The sequence below is a fragment of the Tursiops truncatus genome, chromosome 16 (genome assembly GCF_011762595.2).
Source record: "Tursiops truncatus isolate mTurTru1 chromosome 16, mTurTru1.mat.Y, whole genome shotgun sequence".
NCBI classification, from domain to species: domain Eukaryota; kingdom Metazoa; phylum Chordata; class Mammalia; order Artiodactyla; family Delphinidae; genus Tursiops; species Tursiops truncatus.
Window position 1 is genome coordinate 57,292,672 of NC_047049.1, and position 15,535 is coordinate 57,308,206.

Consider the following 15,535-nt stretch of genomic DNA (forward strand, 5'->3'; position numbering starts at 1 on the left):
CCAACAATACATTAAAAGGATCATACACCATGATCAAGGAGGATTTATCCCAGGGATGCAAGGATTTTTCTGTATCTGCAAATCAATCAGTGTGATATATCACATTAACAAATGAAAGAATAAAAACCATATGATCATCTCAATAGGTGCAGAAAAAGCTTTTGATAAAATTCAACATCAATTTATGACAAAAAAAAAACCTCTTCAGGCTCTTCCTAGAATAATTCATATGCACACATCTTTCATCTACAGACCTCAGATTAAGAGCTTATGTTGGGTGGGATGAATTGGGAAGTTAGGATTGACATATACGCACTATTGATACTATGTATAAAATAGATAACTAATGAGAACCTACTGTATAGCACAGGGAAATCTACTCAATGTTTTGTGGTGACCTAAATGGGAAACAAATCCAAAAAAGAGGGGATATATGTATATGTATAGCTGATTCACTTTGCTGCACACTAGAAACTAACACCACATTGTAAATCAACTATATTTCGATTAAAAAAAAAGAAAAGAACTTATGTTGGACGCATTAAAGGAATCCATGAAAAAAAAAAAAAAAACCTCTCCAGAAAGTGGGCATAGAGGGAATCTACCTCAACATAATAAAGACCATATAGGACAAACCCACAGCTAACATCATATTCAACAGTGAAAAGCTGAAAGCATTTCCTCTAAGTTCAGGAACAAGACAAGGATGTCCACTCTTACCACTATTATTCAACATAGTTTTGGATGTCCTAGCCATAGCAATCAGAGAAGAAAAAGAAATAAAAGGAATACAAATGGAAAAAGAAGAAGTAAGACAGTCACTGTTTGCAGATGACATGATACTATACACAGAAAATCCTAAAGATGTTGCCAGAAAACTACTAGAGTTCATCAGTGAATCTGGTAAAGTTGCAGGATACAAAATTAATATACAGAAATCTGTTGCATTTCTATACACTAACAATGGAAGGTCAGAAAGAGAAATTAAGGAAACAATCCCATTTACCATCACATCAAAAAGAATAAAATACCTAGGAATAAACCTACCTAAGGAGGCAAAAGACCTGTACTCCGAAAACTATAAGACACTGATGAAAGAAATCAAAAGTGATACAAACAAATGGAAAGAGATACCGTGTTATTGGATTGGAAGAATCAATATCGTCAAAATGACTATACTATCCAAAGCAATCTATGGATTTAATCCAGTTCCTATCAAATTACCAATTGTATTCTTCACAGAACTAGAACAAAAAAATGTTTAATTTGTATGGAAACATGAAAGACCCCAAATAGCCAAAGCAATCTTGAGAAAGCAGACCAGAGCTGCAGGAATCAGGCTCCCTGGCTGCAGACTATACTACAAAGCTACAGTCATCAAAACAGTATGGTACTGGCACAAAAACAGAAATATAGATCAATGGAACAGGATAGAAAGCCCAGAAATAAAACCACACATATATGGTCAATTAATCTACAACAAAGGAGAAAAGAATATAAAATGGACAAAAGACAGTCTCTTCAATAAGTGCTGCTGGGAAAACTGGATAGCTACATGTAAAAGAATGAAATTAGAACATTCTCTAACACCATAACAAAAATAAACTCAAAATGGATTAAAGACCTAAATGTAAGACTGGATACTATAAAACTCCTAGAGGAAAACATAAGCAGAACACACTCTTTGACATAAATAGCAGCATTATCTTTTTGGATCCGTCTCCTAGAGTAATGGAAATGAAAACAAAAATAAACAAATGGGACCTAGTTTAACTTAAAAGCTTTTGCACAGAAAAGGAAACCATACACAAAATGAAAAGACAACCCACAAAATGGGAGAAAATATTTGCAAACAATGCAACTGACAAGGGATTAATCTCCAAAATATACAAACAGCTCATGCAGTTCAATTAAAAAAAAAAATCCAATCAAAAAATGGGCAGAAGGGGCTTCCCTGGTGTTGCAGCGGTTGAGAGTCTGCCTGCCGATGCAGGGGACACAGGCTCATGCCCCGGTCTGGGAAGATCCCACATGCCGCGGAGCGGCTGGGCCCGTGAGCCATGGCCACTGAGCCTGCACGTCCAGAGCCTGTGCTCCGCAATGGGAGAGGCCACAACAGCGAGAGGCCTGTGTATCGCAAAAAAAAAAAAAAATGGGCAGAAGATCTAAAAAGACATTTCTCCAAAGAAGACATACAGATGGCCAAAAGGCACATGAAAAGATGCTCAACATCACTAATTATCAGAGAAATGCAAATCAAAACTGCAATGAGGTACCACTTCACACCAGTCAGAATGGCCATCATCAGAAAGTCTACAAATAACAAATGCTAGACAGGATGTGGAGAAAAAAGGAACTCTCTCACATTGTTGGTGGGAATGTAAATTAGTACAACCACTATGGAGAACAGTATGGAGGTTCTTTTAAAAAACCAAAAATAGAACTACCATAAGATTCTGCAATCCCACTCCTAGGCATATATCTGGAGAAAACCATATTTCGAAAAGATACATGCACCCCAATGTTCACTGCAGTGCTATTTACAATAACCAAGACATGGATGCAACCTAAATGTCCTTCGACAGAGGAATGGATAAAGAAGATGTGGTACACATATACAATGGAATATTACACAGCCATAAAAAAGAATGAAATAATGCCATTTGCAGCAACATGGGTGGACCTATAGATTATCATACTAAGTGAAGTAAGCCACACAAAGACAAATATCATACAATATTGCTTATATGTGGAATCTAAAAAAAGGATACAAGTGAACTTATTTACAAAACAGAAATAGACTCACAGACACAGAAAACAAACTTGCAGTTACTAATAGGGAAGAAGGGAGAGGGATAAATTAGGAGTTTGGGATTAAAATATACACACTACCATATATAAAATAGATAACCAACAAGGACCTACTGTATAACACAGGGAACTATACTCAATATCTTATAATGACCTATAATGGAAAAGAATGTAAAAACAGAATATATATACTTATGTATATATATGTAAAAAAATTAGATCAAAATAGATCATGACTTACATGTAAAATCTAAAACTATAAAAATTCTAGTGGGGGAGGGCGTCCACGCTGGGCTCACTGCCCACTGGCCAGCAGGGCGGAAGCTGTCAGAGAAGGACGCGGAGAGCCACGGTCACCCGCGCTCGGGTTCAGCAGTTGCTGCCTCCCACCTCCAGGAGTCAGGACCCAGAGGGAGACAGTCTGACCCTGCCCACCTGTGGATGGCTGCCAAAAGGAAAAAAAAAAAGACTTTAACACATCCCCTTACCCAGGCTGGCAGTTCCAGGGGATATTTGCAAAACGTATGGCCTTTTTACTTTACTTCCTCGTCTCTAACTCCTTTCTGTGCTATAAAAGAAACTGGCATCCAAACCCCAATAAGGTGGTTTATCAGAGACACTAGTCTGCCATCTTCTCGGTCTGCCGGTAGTGACTTCTTTTCTCTCTTATTCTCTACCTTGCTAAGGAGAGATGAGAAACTAGGGCTTCCTGTACAGTGTGAATTCCAGAGAATCCTGGAGTTTTCCATAAATACACTCCTCCAAGGCTATCAAGTGATATGTTTTGCTTTCCAGTTTGGTGTGATCGTGATGAAATGCCTACTGTTTTGTTTTATTACATCACCTACTCCGTTCCTTCCCTAAAATGTGACAATTAAAAGGTGGAGCCCCAAAGGAAAAACAAAAAATTTCTAGAAATTTTTGTCACTTTGGGTAGGCAAAAATTTCTTAGATATGACATTAAAAGCATATACATAAAGGAAAAAATAATAAATAAGACTTCAACAAAGTTAATTTCTACTCTTCAAAAGATACTGTTAAGAGAATAAAAAGACAAGTCATTGATTGGGAGAAATGTTTACAAATCACATATGATAGAGGTCTTATATCCAGAATATACAAAGAACTCTCGAAACTCAATGATAAGAAAACAAACAGCCCAATAAAAAAATAATCAGCAAAAGATTTGAACACTTTCCCAAAGAAGTGAAAAATAATGAGAAATGAGAAATAATGGTCAATAGGGAAATGCAAATTAAAACCACAATGAGACACCACTACACACCTATTAAAATAGTTCAAATAAAAAAGATTTATCATACCAAGTGTTGGTGAGGATACGAAGGAACAGGAACTCTCGTACATTGCTACTCGGAATGTAAATTGGTATGACCACTTTGGAAAACAGTTTGACAGTCTCTTTAGAAAGTTAAATATACACCTAGCATATCCAGCCCACTCCCAGATATCTGTCCAAGAGAAATGAAAGCATAGGTCCATATAAAGACTTGTAGACAAACATTTATAGCAGCTTTATTTGTAATAGTCAAACCTGGAAAATAGTCAAATATCCATCAACAAATGAATGGACAAACAAGTGCTGTGTTAAAAGAACAAAGTACCAAAGAGATATATACCCATGTTCATAGCAGCATTACTCACAATAGCAAAAAGGAAGAAGCAACCCAAGTGTCCATTGATGGATGAATGGATAAAAAAAATGTGGTATATACATGCAATGGAATATTATTCAGCCTTTAAAAAGGAAGGAAATTCTGATGTGTGCTACAACATGGATAAACACTGGGGACATTATGCTAAGTAAAATAAATCAGTCACTCACACACACACACACACACACAATACTGTACAATTCCATTGATATGAGGTACGAAGAGTTGTCAGATTCACAGAGACAGAGTGTAGAATGGTAGTTGCAGGGGCTGGGGAGACGGGTGAATGGAGAGGTACTGTTTAGTGGGGACTGAGTTTCAGTTTTGCAAGATAAAGAGTTCCGTCGATGGATGGTGGTGATGGTTGCACATCAGTGTGAATGTACTTAACACTATTGAACTGTACACTTAAAAATGACTAAGATGGTAAATTTTATGTGTATTTTACCACAATTAAAATTTAACTTTTTTTTCAGTGCCAAGAAAAGGAAGAGATTCCTTATACCTTGAAAGAATCCTAGAAAGCTTCCTGGAGGAAATGTCATTTGAGTTAGACCCAGGAAGGAGAGTAGGATTTACCTAGAAAACAGGAATTGGCCATCCCAGGCAAAGGACAGCTCAAACAAAGGAAGGGGGGCTGGAGTGGGCTGAAGGGTGTGGGGTCAGAGAGCCAGCAGCCAGGAACCTGGGGTTGGAGGGATGAGGTTGAAAAGTAAGATGGGACCCACCCCACTAGGGCCTCCCAGCCTCTGTTAGAGAAGAGAGACATTTGTAAACATCAGCTCTGAACAAGCCAGACCCACAGCACCATGGCTCCATCAAGACGGCCATTCGGAAGGAAAAGACTTGGGGTCGGCTCTGGATAGTCGTCGAAAAATAAACATGTCCCTGGACATTCAGGAAACGCTCTGCGAGGCTGTGTCCAGGCAGGGCTGTTTGCTTATTTGTGACTTTCCTGCTTTCCATCACCCTGTCAGCGGCCACCCTGCCCCCATCCTGACCCTGACACCCGGCTGGCCCGGCCTCCGCCATTGGCTTCAGAAGAAAACTGGTCCCTAGGAGGGGAAGGAAGGCAGGAGGGGCAGCAGGAGTGCACGTGTAGGGTCAGCAGTAAGTGTGTGTGTCAGAGAGCATTTGCACACAAACTGGTAGCACTGTGAGTGACACAATGTGTGTGTGTACATGCATATGTGTCACACCAGAGTAGATGGGGGCCTGGGTGAAGCAGTGTGGACTCTAGGCCCAGATGGGCTGGGTTCAAATCCAACTCAGGCAAGTGACTTAGTCTCTTTGTTCCTCAGTTTCTACATCTGTTAAATGGGAAAAATAATATTACCTACCTTACAAGGTTGTGGTAATGACTGAAACCAATTCATGAGTGAAAAGCACTTGATCAAACGGTGCCAGTACACAGGAAGTACCTAATAAGTGCTAGCAAGTATTATTCAAAAATAGACGTGTGTGTGTGTGTGTGTGTGTGTGCGCGCGCGCGCGTGCACCAGTGCGTGTCAATATGGGTTCTGAGTATGGAAACGTGTGCAGCTTTGCAGTGAATGGGCATGAGTGCCCTTGAGGGTGCACATGCTAGGATTCGGGGAAAAGCAGCCACACCCAGTCAGGGGCTGGTCCCCTGGGTACTGCTTCCCAGCCTGGCACCCAGCTCTGAAGAGCCTGGAACCAGCCTCCCCATGGAGGCAAGCAAGGCCTTTGGGCAGCTCCCTTCTCCACAGCCCCCTGCCCTGGGGAGCAGCTCCCACGCTGGGCTGCCTTCTTCCTGCCTTGAGCTGCTCAAGCCTCCTTTGTCTTTCCACTTCCTCAGGCTGCAGGAGTGAGGGTATTTTTCTTCTATCAAAGGCCACTGACCCTAAAAAGGAATCAAGCAAGGGTCAGCTACAAAGTCAACTTAATCTGGGGGCTGTTTTTCCTTAAAAATACCGAAGGATCTCAACTCTTCTGCTTTTTAAATCAAGAACAATAAGTAGCACCAATTCTAAAAAAAAAAAGTCCTCAACTTTATATTATATGAAATTGCTTTATAAGGGGTAAATCACTTTACAGATGTGAGGAATTCTTCTCTTTTAGAGGCACAGCACAACCCACCAGTGCAGTGAAGGAACTAGTAAGAGGGGGAAAAGAGACAGAGAAGAAAACCCCTGATCCTGGCTGGAGCTGAGAAGTTCAACCGGGATGAGAACTTCAGATCCAGCCTTCAGCGTGAATCTAACCAGTGTTGAGCTAACCACAGCTATCTGTTCTTGAACTGCTCTAACTCTCAAACCTTTAGAGGTTAAATTCTAGATGGAAACAGTGGGCTTTGGAATCAGGCTGGCCTGGATTCAAATCCCAGCTCTGCTGTCACCAATAGGGCCACCACGTTAAACACCATGTGTCTGCAATTGTGTAACCCAGGGACCTACTTACCAGGTTTGTGAGTTGGGTTGTAGTGGGATAAAGGCTGACCCCCAAAAGGATATGTCTATGTCCTTTCTGAGCACCTGAGAGTATTCCCTTATATGGCAAAAGGTGCAACTAAGTTAAGGACCTTAAAAAGAGGAGCTTATCCTGTATTATCCAGGTGGGCCCTAAATCCAATGCCGAGTGCCCTTATGAAAGAGCAGCAGAGGGAGATTCGAGACAGACACGAAGAGGTGATGTGAAGATGGAGGCTGAGATTTGGAGATGGAATAGTGATAGTTCTTTCCTCCTAGAATTTTTTTTGAGGATTAAATAATGAAATGACCATACAGCTAGCTGTGGAACTTGGGGATCCTGTTGTAAGATTTGGGGTGGCAATATTAACCCCTCAGTTGTGCCCCAGGAGACACAGAGTGAGCAAGATACAGGATCAGCAACACAGTGAGAATTTGGAGATTTATGTCTGCCTTGGAGGTCTCAAAAGCTAATTCTCTGCTGTCCCCACCTCCTGGCAACAGTCGAAAGCTACCCAGTTTCCTTGTCTCTAATTGTCCACCAATATCTATTCTCCCTCTTCTTCCTTTTAGTAGCAGCAACTGCTCTCCAGATAGAGACTTCATTTCCCAGACTCCCTTGCAGCAAAGCCTGACCCTCTAAGTTCTGGCCAATGGGAAGGGACAGGAACTGATGTGTGTCCTCAGAAGGAAGCTGCTTGCCCCTCCTCCTTCTTCCCATCCTGAAATCTACAAGGTAGATTGGTAGAGTCTCTTTCACAGCCAGGCAGATGAGGACAACTTCTAGACATATGCTGTCTGACCCTGGAGCCATTATCCACATGAGCCTAAAGTAATTTAAATTTATTAAGATAAAATAAAATTTAAAGCTCAGTTCCTCAGTCGCTCTAATCACGTTCAAGTGTTCAATATACACATGTGGCCAGTAGCTACTGTACTGGACAGCACAGATAAAGAACATCTCCATCATCACCAAAAATTCTGTTGGACAGCACTGTCATGGAGGATACAGAGCAAAAAGACAGAAGGAACCTGGGCCCTTGGACAACTCTGAGGAGCAGAGTCACCCTGCAGCCTCCCCTGCTCCAACTGCCTATCATCTTACATTTTTACAAGAGAGAAATAAATGCTCTATCTTTATCTGTCAGTACAGGCAAACCAACATCCTAATACATACTTCTTAAAAAATCAATCCTTTTTCTATTTAAGTCAGCAGAGATAGTTTCTGTTGCTTGCAACCAAGAATGTTGACTGTTGCCAAAATGAGTAAAGTAAGAAATGTAAAAGAGGGGCTGTTGAGGTGGTCTGGGGGAGCACTGAGGGCTTTCTTGAGAAAGTGCTATTTACGCTGAGACCTCAGCCACTTTCTCTGTCCGCACTAATGGGACCAGATTGAGCTCTTTGAGTCATGCAGTGCCCAAGCCAAAATGGTACACAGGATGTAAGAGAGGATGCTCCTCTCCACAAACGTACCTAGGTTTATTCACCCACAGGAAATGGCTGATCCCAATTCTGAGGCAGGGAATGGACAAGATGAGCCATATCATATCAGCCAGGGAGGACTCTTCAAAGACCACTAGGGTGGCGTCAAAAGGACTCGGGAGCCAACTGAAGTGTTCCCATTGGACAAAGATGGGACAAGTAAGACATCAATAATAAAACTAACTGCAGTGGATTGAAATTCACCAAATATGTTTAAATCTATGAGTTCATAATGATACTGAAAGCAAACAAACAAACTCAGGAGAATGATAGGAAACTAACTCGTTCTTTTCAAGACTGGTAGATAAAAGGATAAATCCAGCTTTATCCTGCCTTTCCTATATGAATTGTACCACTGGGAAACCAAATAGTAGATGAGGAGAAGTTTCTCTTTGCAACAAATGCAGAAAGAATAATGATAATTTTTGCAGCCCCTTATGAATTTATGGACCTAGACATTGAGTATCACAAAAAGAAAGACAACCAGATACTATGTGTCTCCTGATGGAATAACATACCACCACCGACATAGCCTTGCCAAAAACAGAAAAAAACAAACAAACAAAAAAACTGAACCTGATCAAACCTCGAGACCCAACTTTCAGTTTACAGGAAATTCAGAGTCCAGAGGAGCTTGCTAAACATACAATGGGAAAATTCAGCCTGTGAGAAACTTTTCTGAACAAAAATCCAGTTTCTTCAACAAACCAACTTCAAGAAAAAAAAAAAAAAGAGGAGGAACTTATGGATTAAAAAAAGACTCAGATGGGGCTTCCCTGCTGGCACAGTGGTTGGGAGTCCGCCTGCGAATGCAGGGGCCACAGGTTCGAGCCCTGGTCCAGGAAGATCCCACATGCCGTGGAGCAACTAAGCCCGTGCACCACAACTATTTATCCTGCGCTCTAGAGCCCATGAGCCACAACTACTGAGCCCACATGCCACAACTACTGAAGCCCATGCGCCTAGAGCCCATGCTTCTCAACAAGAGAAGCCACCACAATGAGAAACCCACGCACTGCAACAAAGAGTAGCCCCCACTCGCTGCAACTAGAGAAAGCCTGTGCACAGCAACCAAGACCCAACACAGCCATAAATAAATAAATAAATAAATAAATTTATTAAAATATATATATATATCAACTAATCACAATGTGTGGCCTTATTTAGATCCTGACTCAGACAAACTAAAACTTTTAAAAATAAGACATTAATGGAGCATTTGGAAATCTGGATAATAACTGGATATTTGATGATCTTAAGGAATTACTATTAATTCTTTTAGGTATAATAATGTTATTTTCAGATGAAATATGATGTGTGGGATTTGCTTCAATATAAGCTGGAAAGGGCAGAAGTGAACGGGGATGTGACTGAAAAAAAAAAATGGCCATGAGTTGATAATTGTTGATGTCGGATGATGGGTACGCAGGAGTTCATTATACTATTCTCTTTTGGGATTTTTAAAACGTTCCATTTGACATTTTCTTAATGAATCCTTTGGTACCTTCATCTGTTTGAAATTTTCTAAAAGTATATTAAAAAAAATAATTTGCTACACACAAAATCCCAGGACACAAACCAGAACAACTGGACTGAGGCAGATTTTCGTCTCTGCTGCCTTCTCTGCCCCACGCAGAGCCACCAGCCAGCCCACCGGTCCCAAGCTTGTCCCATGATGATTTTTATCTCAGGGACCTCAATAGCCTTCCCTGCCACTGGGTCTTTTTGGTGTTGTTTTAATAATTACTTTATTGAGATACAACTCACACATCCCACAATTCATCCGTTGTAAGTGTTCAATTCAACGGTTTTTGGTCAAGTCACAAAAATGTACAACCATCGCCAAGTTAGTTTCAGAACATTCACAGCATTTCACATACACGCTCCCAAAGCTCTGAATACCTTCAAGTCTTGGTCCTTTCTCTCCCAGAAGGTTTCTGCAACTTTCATGCCAGTTTTCCTGCCATGATGCCAGTTCTCTGTCTCATTTATCCCCCGACACACACACAGTAAGTGTCACGTCACTGGCCGCCCCACCACAGAATGGTGGCCTTCCAAGCCCAGGCTCAGCATGAGAAGAGACCTGGAGGCATGAAGCTGTGAGCACTTGGGGTCAACAGGAGACCTGAAGTCATTCAGAGGTGAAAGAGGAAGCAGAGGATGGAGAAATCCAGGCGGGGCTGAGGAGACTGCACCCGAGTGGACCCTTAGCACTGCACGGGATGCAGGTGCCCCTGCCCAGAAGGAGGGGCGCCTCCCCCTCTGCCCTCCTCCCAGGCGGGAAAGCCATCACCACCCCTTTCCTGTCCTCCCGCCCCACTCTTGAGGCCTGCAAATCACACAAGCCACTAAGCCCGTCCAGTCACACCGTTCAAAGCAGTAGTTTCCTTTATTCAAAGACAAGAGACGTTTCCACTGGGAGCAGACAGGCCAGGAGCCCTTTCTCCTTCCTGTCCTCCCTTCCCAGGGAATCAATCTTCTTAAACCTTATTCTCCCAGAGACCATCTGGATGAAAACTGCTCAGGAAATTCAGTCGGGTACTAAGCCCAGTGCTCTCATCCATCTTGCCCTGTCACAGCCCAGCACTTCGGCCTTAAAGAATCCTTACAGCTCGGGCTGCCATGGGCCTCCTGGCCACAGGAGCAAGTCCTGCCTGCACGCAGAGCCACACCTTCCAGACATCTCAGGAACTGTACACCACCTTGCAGTTTTCTCCAGCTCTCACCCCCTCTCTGGACTCTTGGTCCCACTCTGCAGTGCCACCCAATTGTAATGTCCAGAGAAGTAATGTGGTACAGCGGGAAAAGTTCACAGAGGCGCAGGGCTGGAAGCTTTCTCTGCTGTGTGACTTTGGCCAAGTGACCTGACCTCTCTGAGTCTCAGTATTCCCATCAGTAAAACTATGGTTAATAACGCCCACCTTGGGGAACTGTGGTAGGGTTCAAATGAGATAATGGACTTTAAAATCACTTTCCTCCTCATTTATTCTGCTCTGGCTTTCTTGCTTTTTCCCAGACTCTCCAACCATCCTCCCACCTCAGGGCCTTTGCCCTTGCTATTCTCTATACCTGGAAAGTCTCTCCCTGAATATCTATATGCATAGCTCACTTCCTTCCGGTCTCAGCTCAAAATGTTACCACAGGGCTTCCCTGGTGGCACAGTGGTTAAGAATCTGCCTGCCAATGCAGGGGACATGGGTTCGAGCCCTGGTCCAGGAGGATCCCACATGCCACGGAGCAATTAATCCTGTGAGCCACACCTACTGAGCCTGCGCCCTAGAGCCCACGAGCCACAACTACGAGCCCGCGTACTGCAACTACTGAAGCCCGCACACCTAGAGCCCATGCTCCGCAACAAGAGAAGCCACCGCAACGAGAAGCCCACACACTGCAAGGAAGAGTAGCTCCCGCTCACCACAACTAGAGAAAGCCCCTGCGCCACAACGGAGACTCAACGCAGCCAAAAATAAATAAAATTACATATTAAAAAAATGTTACCATGTCAGAGAGGCCTTCCTAAACCAGCCTATCTAAAACAGACACCAGGGAAGTGGGTAGGGCGAGGGCGGCCCACCCGACCCCCGGCTCATGGTCCTGTTCTCCCCACAGTTCACCATGGATGACGATATTGCTGCACTCCTGGTCGACAACGGCTCTGGCATGTGCGAGGCCAGCTTCGCGGGCGACGACGCTCCCTGGACTGTCTTCCCCTCCATCGTGGGGGAACCCCGGCACCAGGGCGTGATGGTGGGCATGAGCCAGAAGGACTCCTATGTGGGTGATGAGGCCCAGAGCAAGAGAGGCATCCTGACCCTCAAGTACACCACCGAGTAGGGCATCGTCACCAACTGGGAGGACACGGAGAAGATACGGCACCACACCTTCTACAACGAGCTGCATGTGGCCCCCGAGGAGCACCCCGTGCTGCTGACTGAGGCCTCCCTGAACCCCAAGGCCAACCGTGAGAAGATGGCCCAGATCATGTTCAAGACCTTCAACACCCCAGCCAGGTACGTGGCCATCCAGGCTGTGCTATCCCTGTACACCTCTGGCAGCACCACTGGCATCGCGATGGACTCCAGTGACAGGGTCACCCACACGGTGCCCATCTACTAGGGGTACGCCCTCCCCCAGGCCATCCTGCGTCTGGACCTGGCTGGCGGGGACCTGATGCACTACCTCATGAAGATCCTCACGGAGCATGGCTACAGCTTCACCAACACGGCCGAGCGGGAAATCGTTCATGACATCAAGGAGAAGTTGTGCTACATCGCCCTGGACTTCAAGCAGGAGATGGCCACCGCGGCTTCCAGCTCCTCCCTGGAGAACAGCTGCGAGCTGCCCGATGGGCAGGTCATCACCATTGGCAATGGGCGGTTCCACTGCCCTGAGGGTCTCTTCCAGCCTTCCTTCCTGGGCATGGAATCCTGTGACATCCACGAAACTACCTTCAATTCCATCATGAAGTGTGACGTCGACATCTGCAAGGACCTCTATGCCAACACAGTGCTGTCTGGCGGGACCACCACATACCCAGGCATCGCCGACAGGATGCAGAAGGAAGTCACCGCCCTGGCTCCCAGCACAATGAAGATCAAGATCACTATTGCCCCTGAGTGCGAGTACTCCGTGTGGATCGGCGGCCCCATCCTGGCCTCGCTGTCCACCTTCCAGCAGATGTGGATCAGCAAGCAGGAGTACACTGAGTCTGGCGCCTCCATCGTCCACCGCAAATGCTTCCAGGTGGGCTGTTAGTTGCATTACACCCATTTCTTGACAAAACCTAACTCGTGCAGAAAACGAGATGAGACTGGCATGGCTTTATCTGGTGTGGGTTTTTTTGTCTTTTTTGATTTGTGTGTGTGTGTGTGTGTGTGTGTGTGTGTGTGTGTGTGTGCGTGCTTGACTCAGGATTTAAAAACTGGAACGGTGAAGGTGGCAGCAGTTGGTTGGATGGAGCATCCCCAAAGTTCTACAAGGTAGCCGAGGGCTTTTTGCGGAACGCGGGGCTCTCACTGTTGTGGCCTCTCCCGTTGCGGAGCACAGGCTCCGGACACGCAGGCTCAGCGGCCATGGCTCATGGGCCCAGCCGCTCCATGCTATGTGGGATCTTCCCGGACCTGGGCACGAACCCCGTGTCCCGTGCATCGGCAAGCGGACTCTCAAGCACTGAGCCACCAGGGAAGCCCTCATTAGGCATTTCTATTCTCACTTTACAGAGAAGGAAAGAAGTTCAGAGAGGGTAGTAACCAGCCCAAAGCCACCCAGCTGGGAAGAATCATATCGAAACTGGACCCAAATCTGCTGGTTGTAAAGCCCTATTTTAACCACCATCTAGAGGATGCATGTAAGACCCCAGCATGCAGCCAGGCACACAGATTCCCAATTTGTGAATTTTCTTCTCCTTCCTTGAGCTTCAGGTCTAGAGACAGATGAGCCCAGCTATGGGGGCTGAAGGGACAGGAAGCCAGGTGGCCCTTGGGCTGGGCTGAAGCAGCAGCAACAGCCCTCACCTCACTCCCGGCCAAGCACAAGCAGCCCGGGCTGGCTTCCTGCTCCCCACAGTTTGCAAGAAACCCCTTCCGAACACCTCCCCAGCCCGGGCAGGCTGGGGTCATCCCTGCAGAGGAAGTTCAGCCAGGTCAGGCCTACCCCTTTCCCACAGCCCCTCCATGGCTTTTCCACTCACCTCCGGGCTGAGAATCCCCCAAGGCCCCCCACCCAGGGCCTGTGGGGTTACGCTGCCATTGGCGTTGCTCCCTTGATAGGGGACAGCCTAATTCATGTCTGACCCACGCCAATAAATCAGGGAGGGGTGCGGGGGTGGGGACATTCATAAATCTATATCAAACAGCCCCCAAATTATGACAGATGACATGGCAGTCATAAAATTGCACAAGCAAAACTCACCAAGTCATTAATTTCATGGCCGTAGAAAATAAACAGACACATTTTTTCGCGGCCCTAATAAATTTTTAAAAACTCAAAGAATGGTCCATCTGCTTCGAATAATTTTTAATTTCCTATTCTGTCTCATTCCCATTAGCTATTCCACTGAGATATTTGCTAAATTCTTTCATTTACCTCCTCCCATCTGTATTCAATTACCCTATTCCCAAATAGAGTGAGTTTTTGTTTCTCCTAAGCACGGGACAAAATACCCCTGCCTGTACCTTAAAGCAAATGTTATGTGTGTTTTATTATCTGTTAGACCATACGAGTCATTCTAACTCGATTGCCTGTGCGGAAAGTCTTGGAGAGCAATCTGATTTTGATGTTTTCTGGCTTGGGTGGAAAACACCTGCCCGATTCTCAAAGCTAATCTATTAACGTGGTAAATGCTGTAGCAGATGTTCCTGAGTGAGCGAGGGGCCGCAATGGGCTGTGACCAGACCCAGAGTATCGGGCACAGAGTGGAGATCAGAGGCCAGCAACACCACCGGGGGCCGAGCTGTCACATTTTCCGGCCGGCCCCCAGGCTCTGGCTGCCTGGTGACTCCCCACGGCCTCCCAGGGCTCTCAGCAGCCACTCGAGATGGAAGGACATTTCAAGGTCATCTGGTCCACCCCCAGCAGGCCCGTGTTTTTTTTTTTTAGGCCCGTGTTTTTTATAGAAGGAAGACTGAGGCCCAGAGAGGAGGTGTGATTGCCCAAAGTCACACAGCATACTGAAAAAGGAGAACATCCTTAGCGTCTCTAGTGGGTGCAAGGAGCTGATAAGGGAAGAGGAGGGGAATTCTGTGAGCAACTTTCCCACCAGTGCCTTCCACCTGGGGAAACAACATCACTTAGGTCTTTTCTGTCTATCAGTCTTCGCAAGTCATCTTTCCTCATCCTGCAGGAGCAGTGACAGATGCAGAGACTAGGAAGTGAGCTGAGGGGCTAAAGCCTTGCTCGGGGGTGGGTTGGTTTCAACACAGTGATGCAGTGGAACCTGCAAAGCCCCAGGAACGTGGAAGTCCAGGCCAAGCTGCAGATCTGGGAAGGAGCTGGGGTCTCCAAAGCCTCACACAGCATAATCCAGGTAGCTGCGCTACGGGGGCCCACATCCCTGCAGCCCTCATTATTTCCACGCATGCTGGTGGCTTCTTACTATGGGTAGTTTCTCTGCTGCCTGAGAGCTTTCTCTGGCCTAGGATT

At 45.4% G+C, this 15,535-nt stretch overlaps 1 protein-coding gene and 1 long non-coding RNA gene across 10 annotated transcripts in view; one reads left to right on the forward strand and one right to left on the reverse strand.

Annotated features, from left to right (window-relative positions):
- The window catches only part of LOC109550132 (uncharacterized), a 154,313-nt gene that overhangs the window by 118,831 nt on the left and 19,947 nt on the right, over positions 1–15,535 (reverse strand). The window lies entirely within an intron of this gene.
- LOC117308469 (actin, cytoplasmic 1-like) lies at positions 12,011–13,150 on the forward strand. Its single transcript, XM_073793733.1, is given in 1 exon segment — positions 12,011–13,150. A coding segment is annotated over 1 exon segment (1,140 nt).